General features: G+C 38.6%; 1 protein-coding gene across 2 annotated transcripts in view; it reads left to right on the top strand.

The window, feature by feature from the left end:
• Positions 1-12969, top strand: part of Sptz (zinc finger FYVE-type containing 26 spastizin) — a 29194-nt gene extending 16225 nt beyond the window's left edge. For both annotated transcript variants that reach the window (XM_076201383.1, XM_076201384.1), the window contains exons 5-8: positions 1267-1345; positions 4548-4668; positions 5229-8615; positions 9542-12969. In XM_076201383.1, the coding sequence (XP_076057498.1) occupies positions 1267-1345; positions 4548-4668; positions 5229-8615; positions 9542-9718 (3764 nt within the window). In that variant the 3' untranslated portion in view covers positions 9719-12969. The remainder of the gene's footprint in view (positions 1-1266; positions 1346-4547; positions 4669-5228; positions 8616-9541) is intronic.
• The last annotated feature ends 9437 nt before the right edge of the window (positions 12970-22406 follow it).

Genomic DNA, 22406 nt, shown 5'->3' with positions numbered 1-22406 from the left:
CACTTCCCCTCCTTTGTCAATGTAAAGCTCCTCCTACAGTATCACATATATTGCAAGACTGCTCAATTTACACAACATCCCATGATGACTACCTATTCTGTCATCTACCCCATCAAACAATACTGACCCCACACCAAATCCTGAGCAACAAAATGCCAGTACCTCTGTCATGTTTCCACAACTTCCTACATAAAACATGATTATTAACCAAACTATTAGTACTCTAAATACTAACTAAACCAATGTATGGAATATAAGAAAATACACAACAGTAGTGTGAGGTTGTCTATAAGGATAGAGGAGATAGTGAAGTACACTCCAAAGCAACTCAGCCCAACCCCTGCTTCCTTCTTGTCCCCTCTCCACCTCCTTCTCTTTCTCCTTGTCCTTTGTCTCCTTTTCCATCTCCTCCTCATTCTCTGGTGTCCTCCTCTGTGGCCTCCTCCTCCTTGTCCTGCTCCTCTATGTCATCCTCCTCCTTGTCTTGCTCCTCTGTCATCCTCCTCCTCCTCACCTTATCCTGCACATGGTACGGGTTAATTGGGTCATTGTCTAATTTTTATGCCATCAGCATCATAATGACTTCGGTGACACCCTCATTGACCAGAGCCGTGCAACATATATTTTTTATTTTTGAAGAATAATCTCCATTCAAAGAAGGTTGATCAACCTAATCTTCTACAATCTCAGTTTTCTGCTGCCCTCCTTAAATATATTCTTTAATAACACTGTGTCTCTGTCTCTTCTGTGTACTATTGTTTCCAAAGGTAGAAGTATCACAGACAAAATACTTCTCATCCTCGTCCTCGTCCTCCTCCTACTCCTTTTCTGTATCAACTCCTTTCTCCACTATTCTATATCAACATCTTTGTTTCTGATATAATCACTTTACACACAGATACTAGCATCTTATTTTAAATTTGTTTGCAGTAAACTGACTATTCCATGCCATATGATCATAAAAATTATATTTTAAATTCATGGTTAAATCATAATTATGTCTTCATATGTTGTTTTAAATAATAATAAAACTTACATAAAATAAGGTGAGGTTTATTCTGGATGTGTGCTGGTGGCATAATCAGAAGGGTGCTGGCCTCATATTTGCTTGATTGTGGGTTTAAGTCCTGCTTTTGTCTGCAATTCCCAGCAGTGATTGTTACTTGCCCCAGCAGTTGTAGCAAATTCAGCAAAGTTGACAGCTTTAGCCACAGCTGCGGGCCTCCTGGCATAAGCTTCTCACCTTTTTTCCTCTTGTTCTGACAGATGGGGCCAGTCCCTGGAAATATACTTGGCAGATGCGGGATGCCAACCTACGAAACAGCACCGTCAAATGTTTGCTGAGGTATTGTTCATGAAAGTGTTCATGTACAGGAGACTTGTTTGCAATTTAATTAATCTGCATTTTGATAATTATCAAAAGGAATTGTTGTCAGATTGGATTATTTGCTATGATTATCATTGTTATTAATTTTATTATTATTGTTATTCTTTCAACTGATGCATTCTTTTATTCATGAAGGAATGTATTCATAAATAGACTTGTTTGCTGTTTAATTAATCTGCATTTTGATAATTCATAGAAACTATTGTCAGACTGGATTAATATCATTATCATTATTAAGATGGATGTGTTGACACTGAGTGAAACTAAGTTAAAAGGGAGGGGCAAGTTTGAGTTTGGGAGGGTGTCAGGTGTGAAGAGAGGACAAGGAAGAGAAGGGGTGGCTACATTAGTAAGTGAAGAGAGAGGTAAGTGTGTGGTGGAGTGGAAGGTTTCTTCAAGGTAAATGTGGATGAAGGTGAAACTGGGAAGGGAGGTGTGGGTCTCTGTAAGTGTATATGGGCCTAGTAGTGAGAAGAACGTAGAGGAAAGGGAGGCTTTCTGGATAGATTTAAATGAATGCATAGAGGGTTTAGGGAGAAATGTCAATGTCGTGTTATTAGATCTCATTGCTAAGGTAGGAAACAAGGGATGAGATGGATGGATGGGGTAAAAGGGGTATTGGGAAAGAGGGGGATGTCTGTTGAGGAGGGAAGGGAGAAGACAGAAGATAGGGGTGAGTGGAGAATGGTTTTATATGGATGATGCTGTGATACATGGAAGGGAGTGGGTGGGGGAGTGTGTGTGAATGATATTTTGATGCAGCCCAAAGGGATTTCTCCCTATCTTCTCTTTTTCTGCATGAGGGGACGGAGAGGGGGGGTTACCGATTAAATGAAGTGGCCTTGTTGTAGATGTGCTGTGTCTTGCTGCATTGTTTCTGACCCAGGGCAGTGTGCAAGATGCAGGGATGACCTGTCATCCATGAGGAGCCAAGAAAAGAGGGAAGGAGGGGTGGTGAATGGGAGTGGAGTATGTGAGGATGAAATGGGTGGGAGTGGATTTATGCCTTTGACTTTGGTTACCTCCCTTGTAAGGGGGAAAAAGCCCAGAGTATATGTGTATGTATTGTTGTTGTTAATATTATCATTATTATTGTTATAATTATTGTTATTATTATACTATCATTATCATTATTGTTATTCTATTGATTATTATTATTATTATAATTATTGTTGTTGTTGTTGTTGTTCTGAACTAGTCAAGGCATATACCCATTTTTCACCCATCTCACAATCATCCAGTACCCATTTCCTTTTCCCTCATCCATGCTCTCCACCCACTGCTGAAGTCAAAAGCAATGCAGCAAGGCACAGCACCTCCACAGCAGGGCCTGACAGCTGAAGATGGTTTACCCCCACCACTTCATTATAGAGAAAGTACAGAGCAGAGAAGGAATCACGTCTGGTTGCATCAATTTCTTGTCCGTTCACAGCCACGTTCCACTTGCATCTATTTCTTGCCCTCTCTTTCCCTGCTTGACTGACTTTCTCTTTTTACCCAAGATAGAGCAGAGCAACTACAAACTAGTAGTTAGAAATGCCCAAGTTTATTTAGCTAAACTAGAACTATGGTTAACAAATAATAGAATGGCCTTTCCTCAAAAACCACAAGTAATTAATAACAAATCAAAGAAACACCCAGTAACAAACCTGAATGGCTGAACCCTTTCATTAGAAGAAGAAGAAGAAGAAGAAAAAAAAGAAAAAAAAAAAATCCTAGGCCTCACTTTGGTACTCGCATGTCCTTCAGCCTACATATCAAGGATCTGACAATAAAAATCAACAAGCAAATAAACATACTAAAAACCAATTGTAATCTCAGACTTTGGATAGGAGGGATAACTCTAATCACAATCTACAAGCAGTTTTCGAAAACCACACTCAACTACACTTCTACAGAATGGTTCCTATTAATTAGGAAGACAAGCATAGACACCTTACAAGGTATATAAAGTAAAGCATTGAGAATAACAACAAGAGGCACCGAAACCACACCAATAGAACACCGAAACCAAAATCCTCCCCATAGAGCATCACATGAAAATAATGGGTACAGTTCAATGCAGTGTACTCTGAACCTTACTCACCTGTCTTGTTACATCACACAAGCTAATCAACTGACTGCAACAAAAAACTACACCAGTAGTATGCTACATAAACAGTACAATAACCTTCTACCAGCATCACACAACACACCCATGCAAAAGCACATTCAGACCCAGATCACAAAACAAGCACTCCAAAACCAACTACCAAACACCCTTCTTTGTTAAACCCCTCCAGATATAAGCCTCCTAAGAGGAACAATAACCACACTAACATAATTGCATGCAGATCATCATCTAGCAGTAAGACACAGAGTAGGTCTGACCACAGGGGCAAACTGCCCCAGATTCAAGCATCATACAGAAGACACTGAACATTTATTTCTACACTGCTCCACCTTATGGACAACAGTACTGTATTTCTTCCTTGAGTGAATTATAGGTCAGTCTGGTGGCTTACCAGTTACCTGGGATCTGTGGGTCTCTTGCAAGAAAGACTTGAGGAGGGATGGATTGATCCCGTATATTCAAAGTCCCATACAATGCGGTGGATGCAATCATTTATTCATACGATCTTCTCTTTAAACTCATCATTAGATGCTTGTTTCTCATTACACTTTTAATTCCATTTGAATATTTATTTGTTTCACATACTTTATGACTCTGCTCCACATCCACTCCTCCATTCACTGCAATATGTAACCCCAAATAGTTAAAACTTTATTTCCTCAAGCCCTTCACCCTTCAACCTGCAATGATCATTCCTTGTGCATCTTATTTTATTAGTACTTTGGTCAGTATTCACTCGTAACTTTTGTCTCTCACATATTCTTCTAAATCATTGTTGGATGCTTTATGGCTGTGGCTGCTAGTGTCCATTCAAAGAAATTCAAGGTAGCAATTGTTATTATTATTAACCCAAATACTTTCAGTATGTCTATGTAATAAGTATTGAAATATACATTTTTGTTGAAAGAAGAAATTTTGTAAGAATATTTATGTTGATCTAAAATTATATGGTTGAGAAGCTTTCCTATGATGCTGTAGATATTAATAGTATGTATGTAATCTCCTTTTCAAAATATATTAATGTCTTTGGTTAAATCTTAATCACAGTTGGTTCCCCTTGGATGCTGCCATGTCCCAGTTATCTGCACTTTCAAGTGACATACTTTTGAGTGAGAAAGATCGCACCTGGGCCTATAACCGTAAGCAGCAGCTACATGTATATGGAGAGGTGAGTGTTGGAACCCAGTTGCATGACTCATATAAGTACTGTTTTTTTTTCTTCCTCAACAGCTGTATATCTTTTTTTTTTTATCTCCTTTTTCCTTCTCTTCCCCTTCATGATCTCATCCTCTTACTGGCTTACTGGTGCAGTGGTACCATTCTTGACTGCTAATTCATTGATCAGAGTTTGACTCTTGCTCCAGGATGAAAAAATTTCAGCACCACTGCACTGTGAGCTAGCAATCAATCCTTAATTTTAAGAGTTAAGGAGAAAATGTAATAATGGTTCAGTTTCACCAGATTTATGAAACTGAACTATTATGACATGTTCCCCCCAACTCTTGTATTGTTTTCATGGTGCCATCTGGATTGTGGCCAAAAATCCGATAACCTGGATATTCATCCAGGTATCCAAGGCCCTGAAAGCATCTAGGTTATCCGATACCCGAGATATAAGTACATGATTTAGAGAGGGTTTACTGTATTCCCATTTGACTCAGGTTATATCAACAGAACTGCACAGTATCCCATAAAATATATTCATACTCTTTCTACTTCTATTTCCAGATAGTGAAGGCAGATCTGGGATACTGCAGTTGGCAAGAAGTTGAGAAAATATCACACGAAGACCCAGGATCTGTTCTTAAAATCCTACTGCAGAAGCAGTTGTTTGCTATAGGGGTAGCATGGGCACGTAATCACACTCTTACTCCGCAACTCCAGTGTCTTGTAGACCAGAGCTTCCTTCTTACTCTTCTCCATGTCACAGACCCGGATTTTAAGGCTGCAAGTGACGCTCTTGATCAGCTGGGGAATGAATGTGTAGAACCTGTGGTAGCGATATTGTTGGAGAAGATCAGTGATACCAAAGTCCGGCGTTTCCTCATCGAGTTTGTGATAAAGTGGTTCTTAAGGGTGCAGTGCAAGGATAACAGAGCTGCTGATGACCCTGACCGGTTGGTAGAAGAGGAGAATGTAACCCAGGTTGGAGATCAAGATGAGGAAAAGTTGACTGAAAGAAAGAAGAGGACTGATGAAGTAAAGATCAAAGTAGACAAAGATGAGAAGACCGTAGGTGACGTCAGTAGAGCAACATTACTGGGGGGTGCCAAGGCTAAGAAAGGTAAATCTTATGGAGGAAAGAGAGATGCTAAAAATCAGAATGATAAAATAGTTAATGGAGAGGGTACATCAGAGGAAGTCAAAGACAATAAAACCGAAAGGAAATCCTCCGGTTCCAACAAAACTTTAGATATGTTTGAGCTCAATCAAGAATGCATGGGGCTCCTCTTGGTTGAGGACATTGCTCCGCAGGCAGATGATAAATTTCAGCTTTATCATTTGAGTAAAACGCCGCTACTCATGTTTGAACAGTGGCTCATGAACATTCGTGTAGAGGCAGTAGAACAAGGAGTGGGTGCCATCTCTGGGTACCTGGATGCAATGACACAGTGGCAAGAAAAGGGAATGCAAGACAGCTATAGATACATACGATCCAGAGGTGGAATGCTGACATGGGATTCATATAACGCATTGGTGGAGCATTATGCTGCTAAAGCATTAGACACCAGTGGTGTTCAGATGATGCCCAAAGGCAGCAAAACGAAAACATGTCAGCAAGACATACAGTTTACTATGCCACCTTCCCCTCCAAAGCCCCACGAATGGATGCCAGACTATCAGGTGAAATATTGCACCGTGTGTAATGTTTCGGCATTTTCGCTCTTTTGCCGTAGGCACCATTGCCGCCGTTGTGGGCGTGTCGTTTGTGGGTCATGCTCGAAAGCGCGCATGGAAGTTGAGGGTTATATGGTGAAAGTTCGTGTGTGTAGCGACTGTTTCCGGCAATCCAGGGAAATAAATTTGAATAACTATGTGCAGGTAAGGCCTCTAGGGGATGACCCATCAGAAATTTCTCCATCAGAGACGTCAGATGAACTACAGAGTCCGCAGGGAAGCACGACCTTGTCCTTTGAATCTGAAGGGGGTTGGTACCTCACACAACAAGCGGAGCACAATTCTTTGGTTCGGAGCGAATTTAGTTACGATTATGCACCGTCCCTCAGCCTAAGTCTTGCCATCTTCTCCCTACATCGCCGTCCCCAGCAGGCTGCCCTTTGTATTCTCCAGTTATGCCATAACCTCCTTGTCCTCTTCAGCTCGTCTATAAGCTCTCCTAATGTCGAGGTGGACCACACATTTCTTCTCTCAATGGTCCACACACTTTTCATGGCTGCCAAACTGCGGTTTGCTAATGCTAATGATAGTCATGGTATAAATGCATGTGAATTCATAGAAGAACGAGTTGAGCTTTTTAATTTGCTCATTAAAACCAGCTGTGCACATCTCATCGCAAATGCGCCGGTAAAAAATGCTGTCAGGCTTGTGGAACTTCGCATCAGGAGGCTAAAAGGCGAGGCGGCTCAGGACCAGGATGAGATCAACAGACTCATGAAGAACGAGTTCACGTTCTTTCGCCGTATTCGTGATGCTCTGGTGAGGGAACAGCAGTGGAACCTGGCACTCACCGTCTCCACCAAAAGAGGCTTTGAGACGCAAAGTGTCCTGAGCTCGTGGGGTCTGACTTGTCTCAAAGCTGGAGACTTCACAGGAGCAAGGGAACGCTTGTCCAGGGTTTTGCAGCGTCCAGTGGACAAGAATAAAGGATTCATGTCTTCGTTGCTTCCGGTCATTATACGAGAATTAGAGAGAAACAACATTACTGCTGGCCAGCTGGTGATAGAACAGGTGGAACAATTGCCTACGATGTTACTGAGCAAAGACCAACAATCTAAACTGCCCGCAGAAGCTTTGCTTATTCAGTGGTGTAGAGAAACACAGGGTACTATCGAGATGGGTCGTCTTGGGGAACCTGTCGGGCTGTCAGACACTTTTGCTACTAGATTGTCTACTAAAAAGAAAAATTTTTCTGGAAGACTTCATCCACATTTTTTGAAGGAATGTAAGTACTATCTTCGACTCTACGGAAGCCATAGCATGAACATTCAGTTCCTCATTCGGCATAACCTCCTACAGGATTGTTTAGATTATGTAATTAATGAAGAGCCTGGTGTGAGTATATTTGTTGAGGATGTATTCTTGCCTCTTCTACGAGATGGGCACATAGAAAAAGTAATTTTACTCATGCGTAGTGTCGACCCACAACTGCAGAATTGGGCCAAGTACTTACGGGGTGCTTGTCTCTTCCTCGAGAAGAATCAGTGGTGGTATTCACTTTTATTTCTGCAGGAGAATCTGAAAGATTATTTAAGGGCAGCCATGACACTGCATAGGTTGTACCTCTTTTGTGCAGATTCTTACTTGAGTTTGCAGAACCATGTACACTTCCTGACAGCAGCGATCAAGCACCTGAAGGCACACCTTGATGGACAGTCATGGGTCAAGCCTCACAAAACAGGGGTTGGTGAGGCAACAGCGTTGAAATATGACCTACCAGGCCGCACAGTCAACCGTCACATAAACACATTCAGTCTGCAAGGTGATGTAGTAAAAGTATTGGCTGCCTGGGAACAGGGAGGAGCACCCATTCAACCTCTTCTCCTGCACATGAACGAGCTTGGCCTTAAAGTGTATAGTCATAATGATAAACGTATGCCGACCTTATTGGCTGACAAAGTGGAGGCACTGGCTGTGGTTATGTTGTTACTGCTTTGCGGCAAAAGTATGGAAGATGGATCTGGCCTGGCTTACCGAGTACTTGAAACTATCGCCTTGTCACCAAAAAGTATGCTCACCCTTGGTGCAAAACTGCTTGTTGTGACCCAGCGTTACAGTGAAGTAGGGCAGCTGGTGCAGGTTGCTTCAGAGTGGGGACTACAGAAAGCGACATCAGTAGATGCTGCTCTTCAGCCGGCAATTATGTTAGCAAGGAAGCCACCTCATCAGCCTAATCTAGACTTGCTTGTCAGACTCCTCACAAGTGACACTGCTAAGGTATGTGTTTTGTATAATTATTTTTATAAAATAGATTGTGACATTCAGTTGAAGATGATAATTTGTTACATAACATGCTGAAGTAGTTAGTCTTGGTATTTGTAGTGCCTTCAATGTGAAGGCCCTTCTTTAGTATAATATTGCCTAGTGTTGGCCCTAACACATGCCAGAATATACACAACCCATCACATCACTCCAGTGCAACAACTACCACTCTTGTGTCCGTTTGGAATGCAGTATACTCAACACTAAACAGTGCACTTCAAACTAGACTCACTGCCTACACACATGAGCTCATAACCAAAAATATCCCCAACACAAAAACAACACAACCTGAACTTACCACAAATATGTATAAACAGGATTACAAACAGGTATGCTGGGCAGCAATTCTTGAACACACTGGTCCCCTGGCCCTTCCATATATGTTTGAGAAAAAACATTTAACTGTTATCTGTGTTGAATTAGTGTGAGTCATTTCTATGCCACTGGCCTATAGTAATAGGAGGGGAACAGTTACCACTTGTCAGTGCCTCTTTATGGAAAAGGTTAACAAAAATACAGTTGAATTGATAAAAAGAGAGATTGATCCAGATTCCAAGTGTTAACCCCACATGGCTGTATCTTCTTATACAGGAGAAAGGAACTTTTGGTGTATGTATGTATGTGTGTATATGCAAGTAACCACTAGGAAAATGAGAACTTGGTAACCGAACGTTTTCGTCTATTTAAGACATTTTCAAAGATTGTACCTTTGTAAATGTCCTAAATAGACGAAAATGTTCGGTTACCAAATTCTCATTTTCCTAGTGGTTACTTGCATATTTTATGAATCACATGTTGTTTGTGATTTCTTTGCAGTATGTATGTATGTGTAGGATACATGTAAGTATGTGTGTCTTAAATGTTCTTTTTATCCCTTTCAGGTTAATACATACATAGAATGTGGACGCCTGAAATCTGCATACCTAGTTGCTGTGCATGGGAGTCGATGGGATCATGTAACCAAGGTTAAGGAAGCAGCTGAGAAAAGTGAGCAGCGTCATGTTGCTGTCATGTGCGAGAAATGGATGGCAAGCTTTAATTATCGTGTCCGTAAATGAAATTAGAAAATGCCAGGATTGGAAAAAGAAAGCAAAAAGCAAACAGCAGTTACAACAAGGTTGTTGCAAGTATGGAAATCAGAAATGTAAGTAAATTAGCAGGATTTAAACTTTTAGGTACAAAGTTTGAGGAAGTTTTTGGGAAACGGTTATAGAAAGATAACTAACAGTAGTGTGAAGTAGATGTATTACCTTTTTGAATTCCTTTTGGTTGGGCTTGCATTAGAAAAGACAAAGTGCATGTTTGAGAAAAAATAATTTTTGTTGAGATTCAAATTAAGAGTGAATCTTGTAGGGAATTTTAAGTATTTTAAATCATGCTTAACTTTTTTTTTAGAAAACAGTCACAAGTGTGACTACAAATTTGTATGTAGTAGTGAAATTATCATAAAAAGAAAAGAAAATTGAATACATAATGGTTTACCATCTCATGAGAATAATGGTGTGATGATACACCAATATACTTGTGGAAGAGGAAGACTGTAAGATCAGTCTTTCAGTTCATTTGTGTTGAAAAAGGGATTGTAGTTGTGACAAGTGAAGTGGAGATTGAAAATAGGGTTGTACACTTTATGCATAAAGAAATGTAGAAAAGGAAGGTTGTGATTTGTGATTCTTGTGAAAGAAAATCATAATTAATATGTTTGATAAAACCAATGGACTGATAAAAATCATTATGGAATTTGTGTATAAAAAGGAGAACAAAGAAGTACATATTATTCATTGAAGGACTTGTTGAAAAGAAATAGGAGTAAAAATAGAGCTTGAACAAAGAATTTTCCAAGAATTGAGGTAGTATTCAAATGAATATTAGAATATGATTGACAGACAAAAAAAAATATTAATGAAACAACTAGGAAAGGAAACATATATTAAAGAAAAAGGCAGTTATAGGGAAAATTGGAAAAATAGGAAACAATAGTAGTGACCTCAATATGCATATTGACATTGTTGCCAGTTGTATAGACAGTGTGTTGTGCTAATTATATGTATGTCCTGAAATTTATAGTGATTTTGTACTGTTTTAGTTGTATGGATGCTCTACTATCTTTATAGCTTTAATTGTATAAATAATGTATTATATAAAAATAATTTATATGCTATGCAAGATAGGTGGATGTTTCTTTTTTTAATGATGTATATAATCACACATGTATGGATTGAGTGATTGTATAGGAGATGATTCACATATGCTACTTCAGAGCCAAATAGTACTAGTTGGATGAAGAGCATACAGGTTGTGGCATAAGTAACGCCCTTTGTTTAAGTGAAACAAAATTAAAACCTTTTTAACTGTCCTTTATTTTTTTGAACATGAATGTATTCCACAGTTTAATAGATTAATATAATATATTAACAAAATAGAATGCTTATTGGGGTCAATAATGGTCAATAAAGAAAATATACATTATAAGATTAAAAAATAAAAGTGGCATTACTTATGCTGCACCCTGTACATTACCAGTTATATTGACAATTTACTGAGTTATTGCATGTATGCAACAGTTGTATGGATGTAGTGATTCAGCTTATATAAGGAACCTGAAATGTGATGCTATATTTATAAATTGTTATGTGATTAAATGTGTTACAATTATATTGATAAATTCTGCTCAGATTTATTAACAGGAATCATAGCTTTCTTTTTTTTTTAAATATGGAGTTTAATCAAAGTAATTTTTCAAGTATAGTTAGCAGATTGGCTGAGAATAATTACATTTCATGAGCAAGTGGCTGTGCCCATTTATAACCTGTTTGCTCCAAGGAGTCTGTTTATAGTGTGGCATACATCATTATTTAACACAAGCCTTTCTGTCAAAACAACCTTATACATGCCTCTCTGCATAAACACGGCAAAGGAAACATGGACAATGGAAAAACAAGAGGACATGAAAAGAAACTCAAAAAGGATAACTAAAGAAGAGATCTGAAGAAAAAAAAGAAAAACAAAACAAAACAAAAAAAGCTTCCCACACAGAGTGCTGGATATCTGGAATAATCTAGATAAAGAAATGGTATATGCAAACACAATTCAAGATTTTAAGAAAAAACTTAATGCTGAAAGATACAAAGACGGGTCACCACGAGCATAGCTCCCTTCCCGTATAATACAACTAGGTAAATGGACTGGAAATGAAGTGTTTATTCCTGAAAAAGTCAATAGACGAAACATCAGGTATAAAAGCTTCACTTCCAGTCCGTGTGTCCTTTGCCGTGTTTATGCAACTAGTTCACATGGATTTCACATGCCTCTCTTATTTCCCATTTATGTGCTATTTGATTTGATTTTTTTTTTTTAATTCTATATGTATTAGAAGAAAGCTAAAGATAAATGTGGGTAAAAGTAAGGTGATGAGATGTACAAGGGGTGAAAGTGGCAGTAGACTGGAAGTGAACATTAAGGGAGAGCAACTGGAGGAAGTGGATAGTTTTAGATACTTGGGTGCAAGTGTAGCAGGAAAAGGTGGAGTGAAGGTAGAGGTAGAATGTAGATTGAGAGAAGCGAGTAAATGCCTTGGTGGATTAAAGAGTGTAATGAGGAATAGACATTTAGGAATGGATGCGAAGAGGAGACTGTATGAAGGAGTGATTGTGCCAACAGCACTGTATGGGGCAGAAACGTGGAACATAAGAGAAGAAGAGAGAAGGAGTTTGAATGTGTTTGAGATGAGGTGTCTGAGAAGTATGGTGGGGGTTACTAGGCTGGATAGAGCGAGAAATGAGGAGGTGAGGAGGAGAACAGGGGTGAAAAAGGATTTGGGAGATAGGGTTGATGAAAGAATATTAGGATGGTTTGGACACATGGAAAGAATGAGTGAAGAAAGACTAGTAAAAGAGGTATGGAAAGCAGATGTGGAGGGAGTGAACATGAGGGGATATCCTAGGATGAGGTGGATGGATGGGGTGAAGGGGGCTTTGGGGAAGAGGGGAATGTCTGTTGAGGAAGGAAGGGAGAGGACGGAAGACAGAGGTGAGTGGAGAATGGTTGTATATGGATGATGTTGTGATTGCATGAGGAGGAATGGGCGGAGGGGTGGGGGGTGGGGTAGTATGTGTGAGTAAATTTTGACGCAGCCCGAAGGGATTTCTCTCCGTCCTCTCCTTATATGCAAGGGGGGACGGAGAGGGGGGGTCGCCGATTTAATGAAGCGGCCTTGCGGTGGATGGGCTGTGTCCTGCGACACTGCTTCTGACCCAGGGCAGTGGACAGGGTGCAGGGATGACCCGTCATCTAGGAGGTGCTAAGATGGGAGGGAGGGTGGAGGGGTGTGGAGTGTTTTCGGGGATGGAATGGGTGGGAATGATTTTATGCCTTGTCCTTTTTGGCTACCTCCCTAGTAAGGGGGAAAAAGCCTTGGTATATGTATGTATGTATGTGCTATTTGATTTTTTTTTTAATTCTATATGTATTAGAGGAAACTATAGAACTATGAGTCAGTTCTTAGGATTATAACAAATTATAATCCTAAAAAATACTAAACAGTTATAACAACAGTTATACCCCATCCCACCTGTCTAACCTGTGACACTTTGGAGTACCAATATAGGGGGAAAAAGCACTGGTGCCACATGTCATAGAATTTAATCAAATCGTTGTTATTATCCTAAAGAGTGATACTCATTGTATTATATAGTTTCCTTTACTATATACAGAATGAAAAATAAAAATAAAACAGTGCATAGATGGGAAATGAGAGAGAGAGAGAGAGAGAGAGAGAGAGAGAGAGAGAGAGAGAGAGAGAGAGAGAGATAGGCAGCAGAATGGCTAATAGTAAATCAAGACTTATGCCACACATTGAATGGATCCCTTGGAGCACACTGACTATAATAGAATGTGAGTATTTTTTGTTATATATAATGATATTAAGTAATCAATGTGATTTAATAAAGTGGCCTGGTGGCTGACCCCCAGGAACATCCATTTTGAATCTTTAGTGCAATCTCATTTGAGGTACAATTTAATACTTGATACAAGATTTATGATGAAGATTTGAAATAAGTACGGGTAACGCAAATCTTGTCTATATCTTTCAATATACCAATAGGGTTCATCCTACTTGCAAGGGAGGTAGCCAGTCATTCCGTTTGTATCCTTCAATCATTTCCTTTTTTTGATTCTTTGTGGGAAATGATTGATGGGTGGGGATGGGTGCATATCTTGACTGGCTACCTCCCTTGTAAGGGTGGGAAAAAGCCCATTGATATTTAGATAGACAAGAATTATGTTGCTCATAGGTATTTCAAAACTTCATTGTAAAAATTGAAATAAATAAGAATAAGACAATACAGTACTCTGGCTTGAAGAAAAAATTAAGATATGGTCATCCTTTGTCTTGTCTTATGGGGTAGAATACATTTTAGCAAAGTTGGTTAAGGGTTTAAGGCTACCTTGCTATTGTGAAATACTCTATTTTGACTCATACCAAACAGCTTTATTCAGCTTAAGATTATGACTATGAGGAAAGTATTGAGGCTGTCTCGATTAATCTGTTTTTTTTTTTTTATCTCCATTCTGGCAGTTGTCAGATGGTTTTATTTAGCTTTGGGAACATTAGTGTAATTAAGAGTTTATGATGAATACAACTTATCTTTTTCAACCACATATCACTTTTAATTCCGTACCATCGCAAAGGAGACTGAGAATCGCTCGAAGGAGGCATCCGTTGGAAATTGAAACGTAGACAAGCCGAGGATTCGAACCCAGCTAACTTTGTTACGGGTTAGCTGGGTTCGAATTCTCGGCTCGTCTACGTTTCAATTTCCAACGGATGCCTCCTTCGAGCGATTCTCAGTCTCGTTTGCGATGGTACGGAATTAAAAGTTATATGTGGTTGAAAAAGATATTAATTAATCATTGGGAACCATTCAGTGTGTATGTACAACTTATTCATACATACCAAAAGGCCTTTGTTCCCTTACAAGGGGACTGGCAGAGTCAAAGTGTACACCCGCCCTACATCCGCAATTTATTCAGGGATTTTTTGATGTAAGGACACTAGTGCATAAAGAACTTATTAATTATTCCATAATGAAAAATATATTTGAATAGTGCTCGTGTATCATGGATTGGTTTGGGTGTTTTCAGTAGTACATAACTACCCATTATGTAATATGTATCATGATTTTATATACAGTAATGTTGATGTTACCAGAACATTACCATCACAGTTATGTCATTCTATATATTACTAGTAATTACACCCAAAATACTGGAATAGTCTAATTACAACTATCATAAATAGCTTCTTAAATCAATTGTGTACTCGTGACTATAAGAAAAATTATATATGCATTGATACATTATAAGTACTGTACTTTTTCTTAGTAAGGTACATTATAGGGAAATTTTTGTTTTTAGCAGAAAGTAAAAAATTATATATGCATTGATACATTATAAGTACTACTTTTTCTTAATAGGTACATTATAGAGTATTTTTTGTTTTTAGTAGAAAGTAAAAGATTTAATTTTTGGGGGAATAAATGAGGTTTGAGGTGGGAGGGACTGATGGTAGAGCCTGCACATGGTGGTCCTGCAAGATGGACAGTGAAGCTGCACATTTTCAAAACCAGCCACCCCCCTCACCTGCATCAGTAGATCCCTGAGGTGCATGACACCTATTCTCTGAACTGGGTCCAAGATTTCTATTAACTTAAACTGTATTTATTACGCATTTTCACATGTGGGGAGCTGACAACCGGTGATTTGCTTTCCTCTTCGTACCACTTTCAACCAGTGACATAGAAACAAATCCACACTGATCCGACACACACAGCAAGCAGTCCAAAGTTTCTTCCCAGAGACATCTGTTGGATCTTCTAAGGACCATTGCTGGCCACTGTGGGGCTGTAGGTTTTCAACAATTGAGGTGGCATTTTGTTTATATTTAGGATGATTGCAGCAAACTTGTAGTATGTAGTGTATGATATATTTAATCAACAGTTAATGAATATAGAACAACTCAACCATCACAGTTAAAACTGACTTAACCCATTCAACTCCGATGACAAGATGTCTTGTCATCGGAGTTGAATGGGTTAACCTAATTATGATCATGATACAGACGCTCCTCTACTTACGTTAATTCGTTTTACGTTTTTTCGATTTTACATTTGAACTGACTGTAAAAATAAATTGTAAAAAAAAAAAAAAAAAAAAATTGAGTGAATTTTTGAGTAGCGCGCTCTCCGTAGTTCAAACGATACTTACGATTAATGTTATTATATAACAAAGTAATGTGTATAATTAATGATTTAGGGGTGTTTTATAAGATATGGTAATAGAATTTACGGATGTATAGTACAGTAACAACTTACGTTCGGCCGTTCGGAACGTAACTGAAATGTAAGTTGAGGAGCTTCTGTAATAATTGATACCTCAAAATTCAATGACTGAAACCCACAGCCACAACTAGCAACAGTTCTCAGGCCTTGCTGTAGGTCTTTGTGAGAAGAAATGTTTGCATTGTATTAATGTGAGACTGTGTCTGTGTCACTGGCTTATAGTAGGAGTAAGAAGAGGGGAGCAGTTAATGAGTATTAGCTCTTTGTAGTTGAAAAGGCTGAGGAAATAGAGCTGACAGAAAGATATTGGACCCAGCCTGGAGACTTGAGTGTCAGTTCCTTGGTGAAGGTATTGATTTTTTTCCCCAAGATAGGCAGTGCAAGGATGATTTTCTCTAATGCCTATCGTGGAGGATCACCAGTTGTAGGTCATAACTGGTCTGCCAGTCAAAGGTTAACATATGTTTCCAAAGTGAAAATAAGGAGAGTTGATGCTGTAGTCATGCAGTGTGTCATGATCTTGTTTCCCTCTTTATAGGACTACATTTTTGTAAAATTGTAAAGGTAGTTGATTTAAACTATTTGATATCTATAGGGGTTTCTCTTAATTGAACAAAATAGCATGACAGCAGTAAAGAAATTTACGAGTTGAATGTAGATGTCAAATGGTTAATTGAGATTGGTCTTATCCTTTTAACATCTACAGGGTTTCCCATAGCTGGATAAAATGATCTGACAGCAGCCAAAATAAACATAGTCAAATGTAGATGCCAAAGGAGTAATATTGCCAAATGTATGAATGCAAGTTTTGCATAATCACATTTCATCCTCTTATCTTGGCACCTCCTAGATGATGGGTCATCCCTGTATCTTGTCCACTGCTCTGGGTCAGAAGCAGTGTTGCAAGACATTGCCAAGATAAGAGGGAGGGAAGAGAGTAGAAGGGAGTGGAGTATGTAGGGGGTGGAATGGATGGGAGTGGTTTCTATGCCTTGTCTTTTGGCTACCTCCTGTGTAAGGGGGGAAACAAGCCTTTGGTATACGTATGTATGTACATTTCACCCTTTGAAAAGAAATCGCTTGCATGAGTTAACAGGGTCATTATGGTGGCATCTTTAGGATACAATCATCTGGTGTAGCCAGAATAAAAATTGTAAAGAAAATTGTGCCGAGAGGTTAACTGAAATGATTTAACCACACATTGCAGTGACATCCTCTCTACCAGAAACAAGTATATGAAATGCCACCAAGTCAGAGGGTTAATAAATGGTTTTATTAATTTTATTTGATGCTTTTAGCTCAATATGTGACCAGTTGCTGCTTGAGGGTTTCTCTGATTGGAAACCCACAGTCCCTTGGTAGTTGCTGGTTGTCAGTTTTTCATTTCTGAAAAGGTAGAGATCAGGAGACCAAATGGCAGTCTCATGAGGCAGAATGTAGCCCTGGTGGGCTGCACTTTAGGCTAGAGGTGGCTCGAGGCTTTGGAGAATGGTGATAAGATAATGCTTTCCAACAGTCAATCATCCATTACTGGTTCCTAGGTCAGTGGTTATGCAGTAAGAAGGAAGTTGTGGTGTTTTTATTATGGTGTTGATTGTGAAGAAGAATAATGGGGGGTGGGGTATTTTTACTAGACATCCCTACAATTTTTGCAGTTCTATTTTTATAAACTTAAAACTTGCCAATGCTCATAAATAAAGAATGACATTTTCTATTTTATTTTTCTCTTCCTGTTTTGTTCTTAACCCTTTTTGAACATAGGGTTTTCTTTCAATGGACTGAAAATGTCCAGAAAGGTTAATTGGGAGGTAGCATTACTGGTGTGGTACAAATAGTATCAGGTGATGCAAGTCTATGTCTTTCCCAATGAATCCCTTTTCCCAACATCAGAGCCAGGGTTGCCACTGTGATCTATGCCATTTCCCACAACTGAGTGAGATTTTTTCCACAAAATTCCCACAAAAAAATCTATTTTTCCACATTTTTTCCCACAAAAAGAAGGAATTATCATATACACAAATAAAGTCATTGCTATATGTAATTCTTCATATGTCCATACCATGTGAGCAAATTCCTCCCACAAATTTGTGGAAGATTTTCCCACAAAATGGCATCCCTGATCAAAGCCACAACTTGAACTGAACCAAACCTAACCTGTAACATACAGTACAATACTGCCAAAATCATGATGGCATGTGGAGTGTATGGGTAACTATGTAAACATATGGGAAAAACATTAAATTACTTCAAATGTGAGAAAGGATTCATAGGAAAGGGACTTGTGAGGAAAAGATTGGATTTCTGTGGTGACACAATGATGGGGAGTGACGTCAACATTTATGAGTCAGTCCATATTTCCCCATGAACTGACCTACAACTTTGATACTATTTACTCCTTTTCATCTTATGTAAATCAGATTCTTAAGTGTATCTCCCTTGTAAGGGGGAAAAAGCCTTTGGTATATGTATGTATCTACATGAAACATCATCCCATGTAACATATACCAAAGAATTTTATTTGCGTAAGATTAAAAGGACTAATTGGTACAGAAGTTGCAGATCAATGCATATAAGGACAAGAATCCAATGTACTTTTCCTCCATTCCCTCTGCTCATTCTCTCTCTGGACAAACTCCTATCACCCAATTTTCCTTCACCATTTTCCTTCCACAAATTGAATTGAAAGAACAGTGAAATTATAACCAATGGTGGAAGGAAGAGGAAGAGAGAGAGGGAGGGAGGGAGAGAAGTGGGAAGTGACTCAATTGTTTCTTGTAGATGACACTGCTTGTGACTGGGTCAGAGGAGGGTCTAAGGCAGTTTAAGACAGAATTCAGGATGGTATGTGAATGAAGAAACTGAAGTAAATGTGGGTAAAAGTAAGGTGATGAGATGTACAAAGGTGAGGGTGGTAGTGAACTGGAGGTAAGTCTTAGTGGAGAGAGGCTCAAGAAAGTGCACAATATGTTATGTTTAGGGGCACATGCAGCAGGGAATGGAGGAGTGTGGCAGGTGGTAAACTGTAGAGTGAGGGAAGCAAGTACATGTCTTGAAAGGAATGAAAAGTGTCATGAAAAATAGGTAGCTAGGGGATGGGTACAGAAAAGACTGCATGAAGGGGTAATTATGCCTATGACTATGGTGCAGAGACTTAGAATTTAAGGAAAAAAGAAAAGAAATTTAAATGTTTGAGATGAAGTGTTTACAAAGTATGGTGGGGGTTACAAGGATGGATAGTGTGTGAAATGAAGAGGTGAGATGGAAGGTGGAGGTGGAAAGGAAGCTGGTAGACAGGGTTGATGAAAGAATACAGAGATGGGTTTGGGCATATGGAAAGAATGAATCAAGAAGGGTTTCAAAAACAATATGGAAGGCAAAGGTGAATGTAGTGAACTCAAGAAGATTGAGAATGAAATGGATGTTTATCTCAAGGAGAAAACTGAATGAAATGGATGTTTGGGGTGAAGGAAGACATGGTTAAAAGGGGAATGTCTGTTGAGTAGGGAAGAGAGCAGGGAAGAGGTAGGTGTGAGTAGCATGGTTGTGAATGGATGATAAATTGATGCAACCTGAAGGGGTTTCTCCTTGCCTTCTCTGATTACTTGTGGGTGGATGAGGAGGAGAGGTTGCCATGTAAAGAAGTGGAGGGGTAAACCAACTTTGGCTTTTAGGCCCCGCTGTGGATGTGCTGTGTCTTGCTGTATTGCTTCTGACTTAAGACCTAAGGATGGGCCTACACCCACAAAGAGCTAAGATAAAAGTGAAAACAAATGGGATGGGAGAAGGGTGGATGTATGGCTTGAGTGCCAACCTCCCTTATAAGGGCAAAAAGAGTCCTTTTGGTATATAACTAGATGTATAGGTATCTCGTATCACTAGCCAGTCCACTATAAAAAAATCCTCTCTGAATTAGACACTCCATGTGACATCCATCATACCCAGGTGCCTTACCAGTTTTCGTCACCTTTCAGTGATAAGTATATCTCATATTTTTCTGTTTCTCTGTATTTTTTTCTTCTCATAATAGCAAGTTTCCTTGCACTTCCCACTGCCAAAATCAACCTCCACTTACCTCCTCCACATTTAGTAATTCTCTGAAATACTCTACCCATTTTCCCTTTTCAGTTTTACTATCGTTAACAACTGTCCATCTGCGCTCTTTATCTTTTCCTCACTACTTAATACATCTATCCTCACTCACTTCACTTTCAAAACATGTTTTTATTATTTCAGAGAATTTGAAATAAATATAAAGATATGCAGGGTAGTGGTGATATTTTGTACAATTGCAATGTGCCTAAAATGCATTGCAAATATGTTTACTTGAACCCAGTAGAGCATAAGGACAGTAATAAATTCACAAATGAAAATGAAAAAGCCAAAAAGTAACGAAAATTCTGTAACGAGTAAAGCGGAAACTAAAATTTAAATCACGCTTTGCAAGGTCATTTGATAATGAGGTTTGGTGGCAAGGCAGTGGGATTTTTTTTTTCTTTTTTTATGGAGTCAAGTGACAAAGAAAAAAAATGATGTAGGTAAGGATGGTAATGAGTTTCCGGAGCACCTTTAATGAAGAACAGATAGTTGGGGGAACTTAATTAAGGAGGGTAATTTTTTTTAACCTGTGTGAATATTGTCAAGGCTAAAGCTTAGGAACAAGCACGCCAACTCACGCAGAGTACAGGGTTATGTATTCTAGTACTTTCTGCTTGGTAGCATGGATTCAGTCAACCAGGACCTTGTTTAAAATCATTCTCGTTTGGTTGGGCATATTCTGTTAGTCCTGGTGTCTATTTTTAAATTTAATATAATTCACAAACATGACGTAAATAACAATGCATAAATGAAGTGAAAAAGTAAGGGGAGGAATGAGATTAAAAGACGGTCCATGAAATGCGAACTTGTCAACTATTATTTATTTGCTCCTTACAAGATTAATTTGTACAATAATCGTTAGCATTATCTTTGTTCAGTTGATACATCCACTCTTATGAGTTTTAGTAATCAAATAGAAAACACGGCCGCCAAAGAATGATTAAACATTGTCTACACTTTATGCGTTTTAATAATAATTGCACAGTATGTGTGTATAGATTACACCTGTCGACAGCTTGCTTCGCATGTACGTGCAATACGGCGTCACTGAGACGTAAAAAAAAAGCAAATGGAAGCCATTATATACATCCCTCTTGGTAATATATATATATATTCTCATTACCGTGGGTATTTGAAAATAAATTCGATGTAGACACTTAATGTTTACATATCGTAGATAGTGTAGTCGTGTAAATTTTATTTTGAGAATCACTGTAGAATGTTCATGATTTATTATCCGACTGTTTGTGGCTTGAGGACAATTATCAGTTGATGATGACTTGTGAAACACGTCACATTTACATACATCTGTGTTAAGTTTGCGAAAATATTGAATAATTGATTTTGATGTATTCAATGCCATTGGGGAAGAATATGTTTTATTCAATCTGCACAGCCATTGATTTTGTGGTTTTGAGTTGTACACCATTTTTTTTTTATTTGTCAATATTCGGCAATTTTCATTTTGACAAACCCAACGCACGCTTACTTAACCTAACCTGAACTACCCTATTTACCTATTCTTGTACTTCGCATAGACTATTTACCTTTTTACCTTACCTTACCCGCGAGGGTAATTATTGACCCACATATAAAGGAAGGTAAAATGGTAAATTAGTTCCTTCGAAGGATAAGAACCGGCATATCATACAACGTGTTTTGGTTAGGCAAGGCTCCGTTGGGTTAAATTATGTCAGAATAAGTATTGCCGAATATTGATAGATTAAAAGAAAATGTAACATATACCTATACGGTAGATGTAACGAGTAATAGGATAGATAAATGGTTCCTAAATTGGGCGTAACTTATTCTCTCAGGAGTACTTTGGCAATTTTGGAATAAAAAATCAGAGCCGGGAAAATCATCTTTCGGTAGGATTTCACATAGATTATACTGTGATATATAAATTAGTAGATATATATTCTAAGACAAGAAAGACTAGAATATATAGGGTATTCATAATTGCAATGATTTTACATTCTGACCCCGTTAAGTGGATTTGGGTACAGAGGACAAATGACGAAAGAACCAGCTTAGATGTTGTTAATATTAATAATAATAATAATAATAATAATATTGATAGTAGTAGTAGTAGTAATAGAACAGTCTTTCCAAATAATGCTGGGATTTTCAAATTACGGCCACACCAACGGTAATACTGATCAAACACGGCGCACTGTTTACATAGCAAAGACAATAATCAATGTCTATATTTACCAGTTTCAACGCAAGGTTGCTGTGGCTGAAGATACCTAAGCAGAGCATTATGGTTGCGAGTGATACAGATGCTCTTAAGGGAAGAGGATAAAGT

The sequence above is a fragment of the Oratosquilla oratoria genome, chromosome 18 (assembly GCF_046742065.1).
Source record: "Oratosquilla oratoria isolate Oo_2021 chromosome 18, ASM4674206v1, whole genome shotgun sequence".
In the NCBI taxonomy this organism is placed as follows: Eukaryota; Metazoa; Arthropoda; class Malacostraca; order Stomatopoda; family Squillidae; genus Oratosquilla; species Oratosquilla oratoria.
Note: the sequence above shows the minus strand (reverse complement) of the source record. Positions and strands in the feature narration are given on the sequence as shown.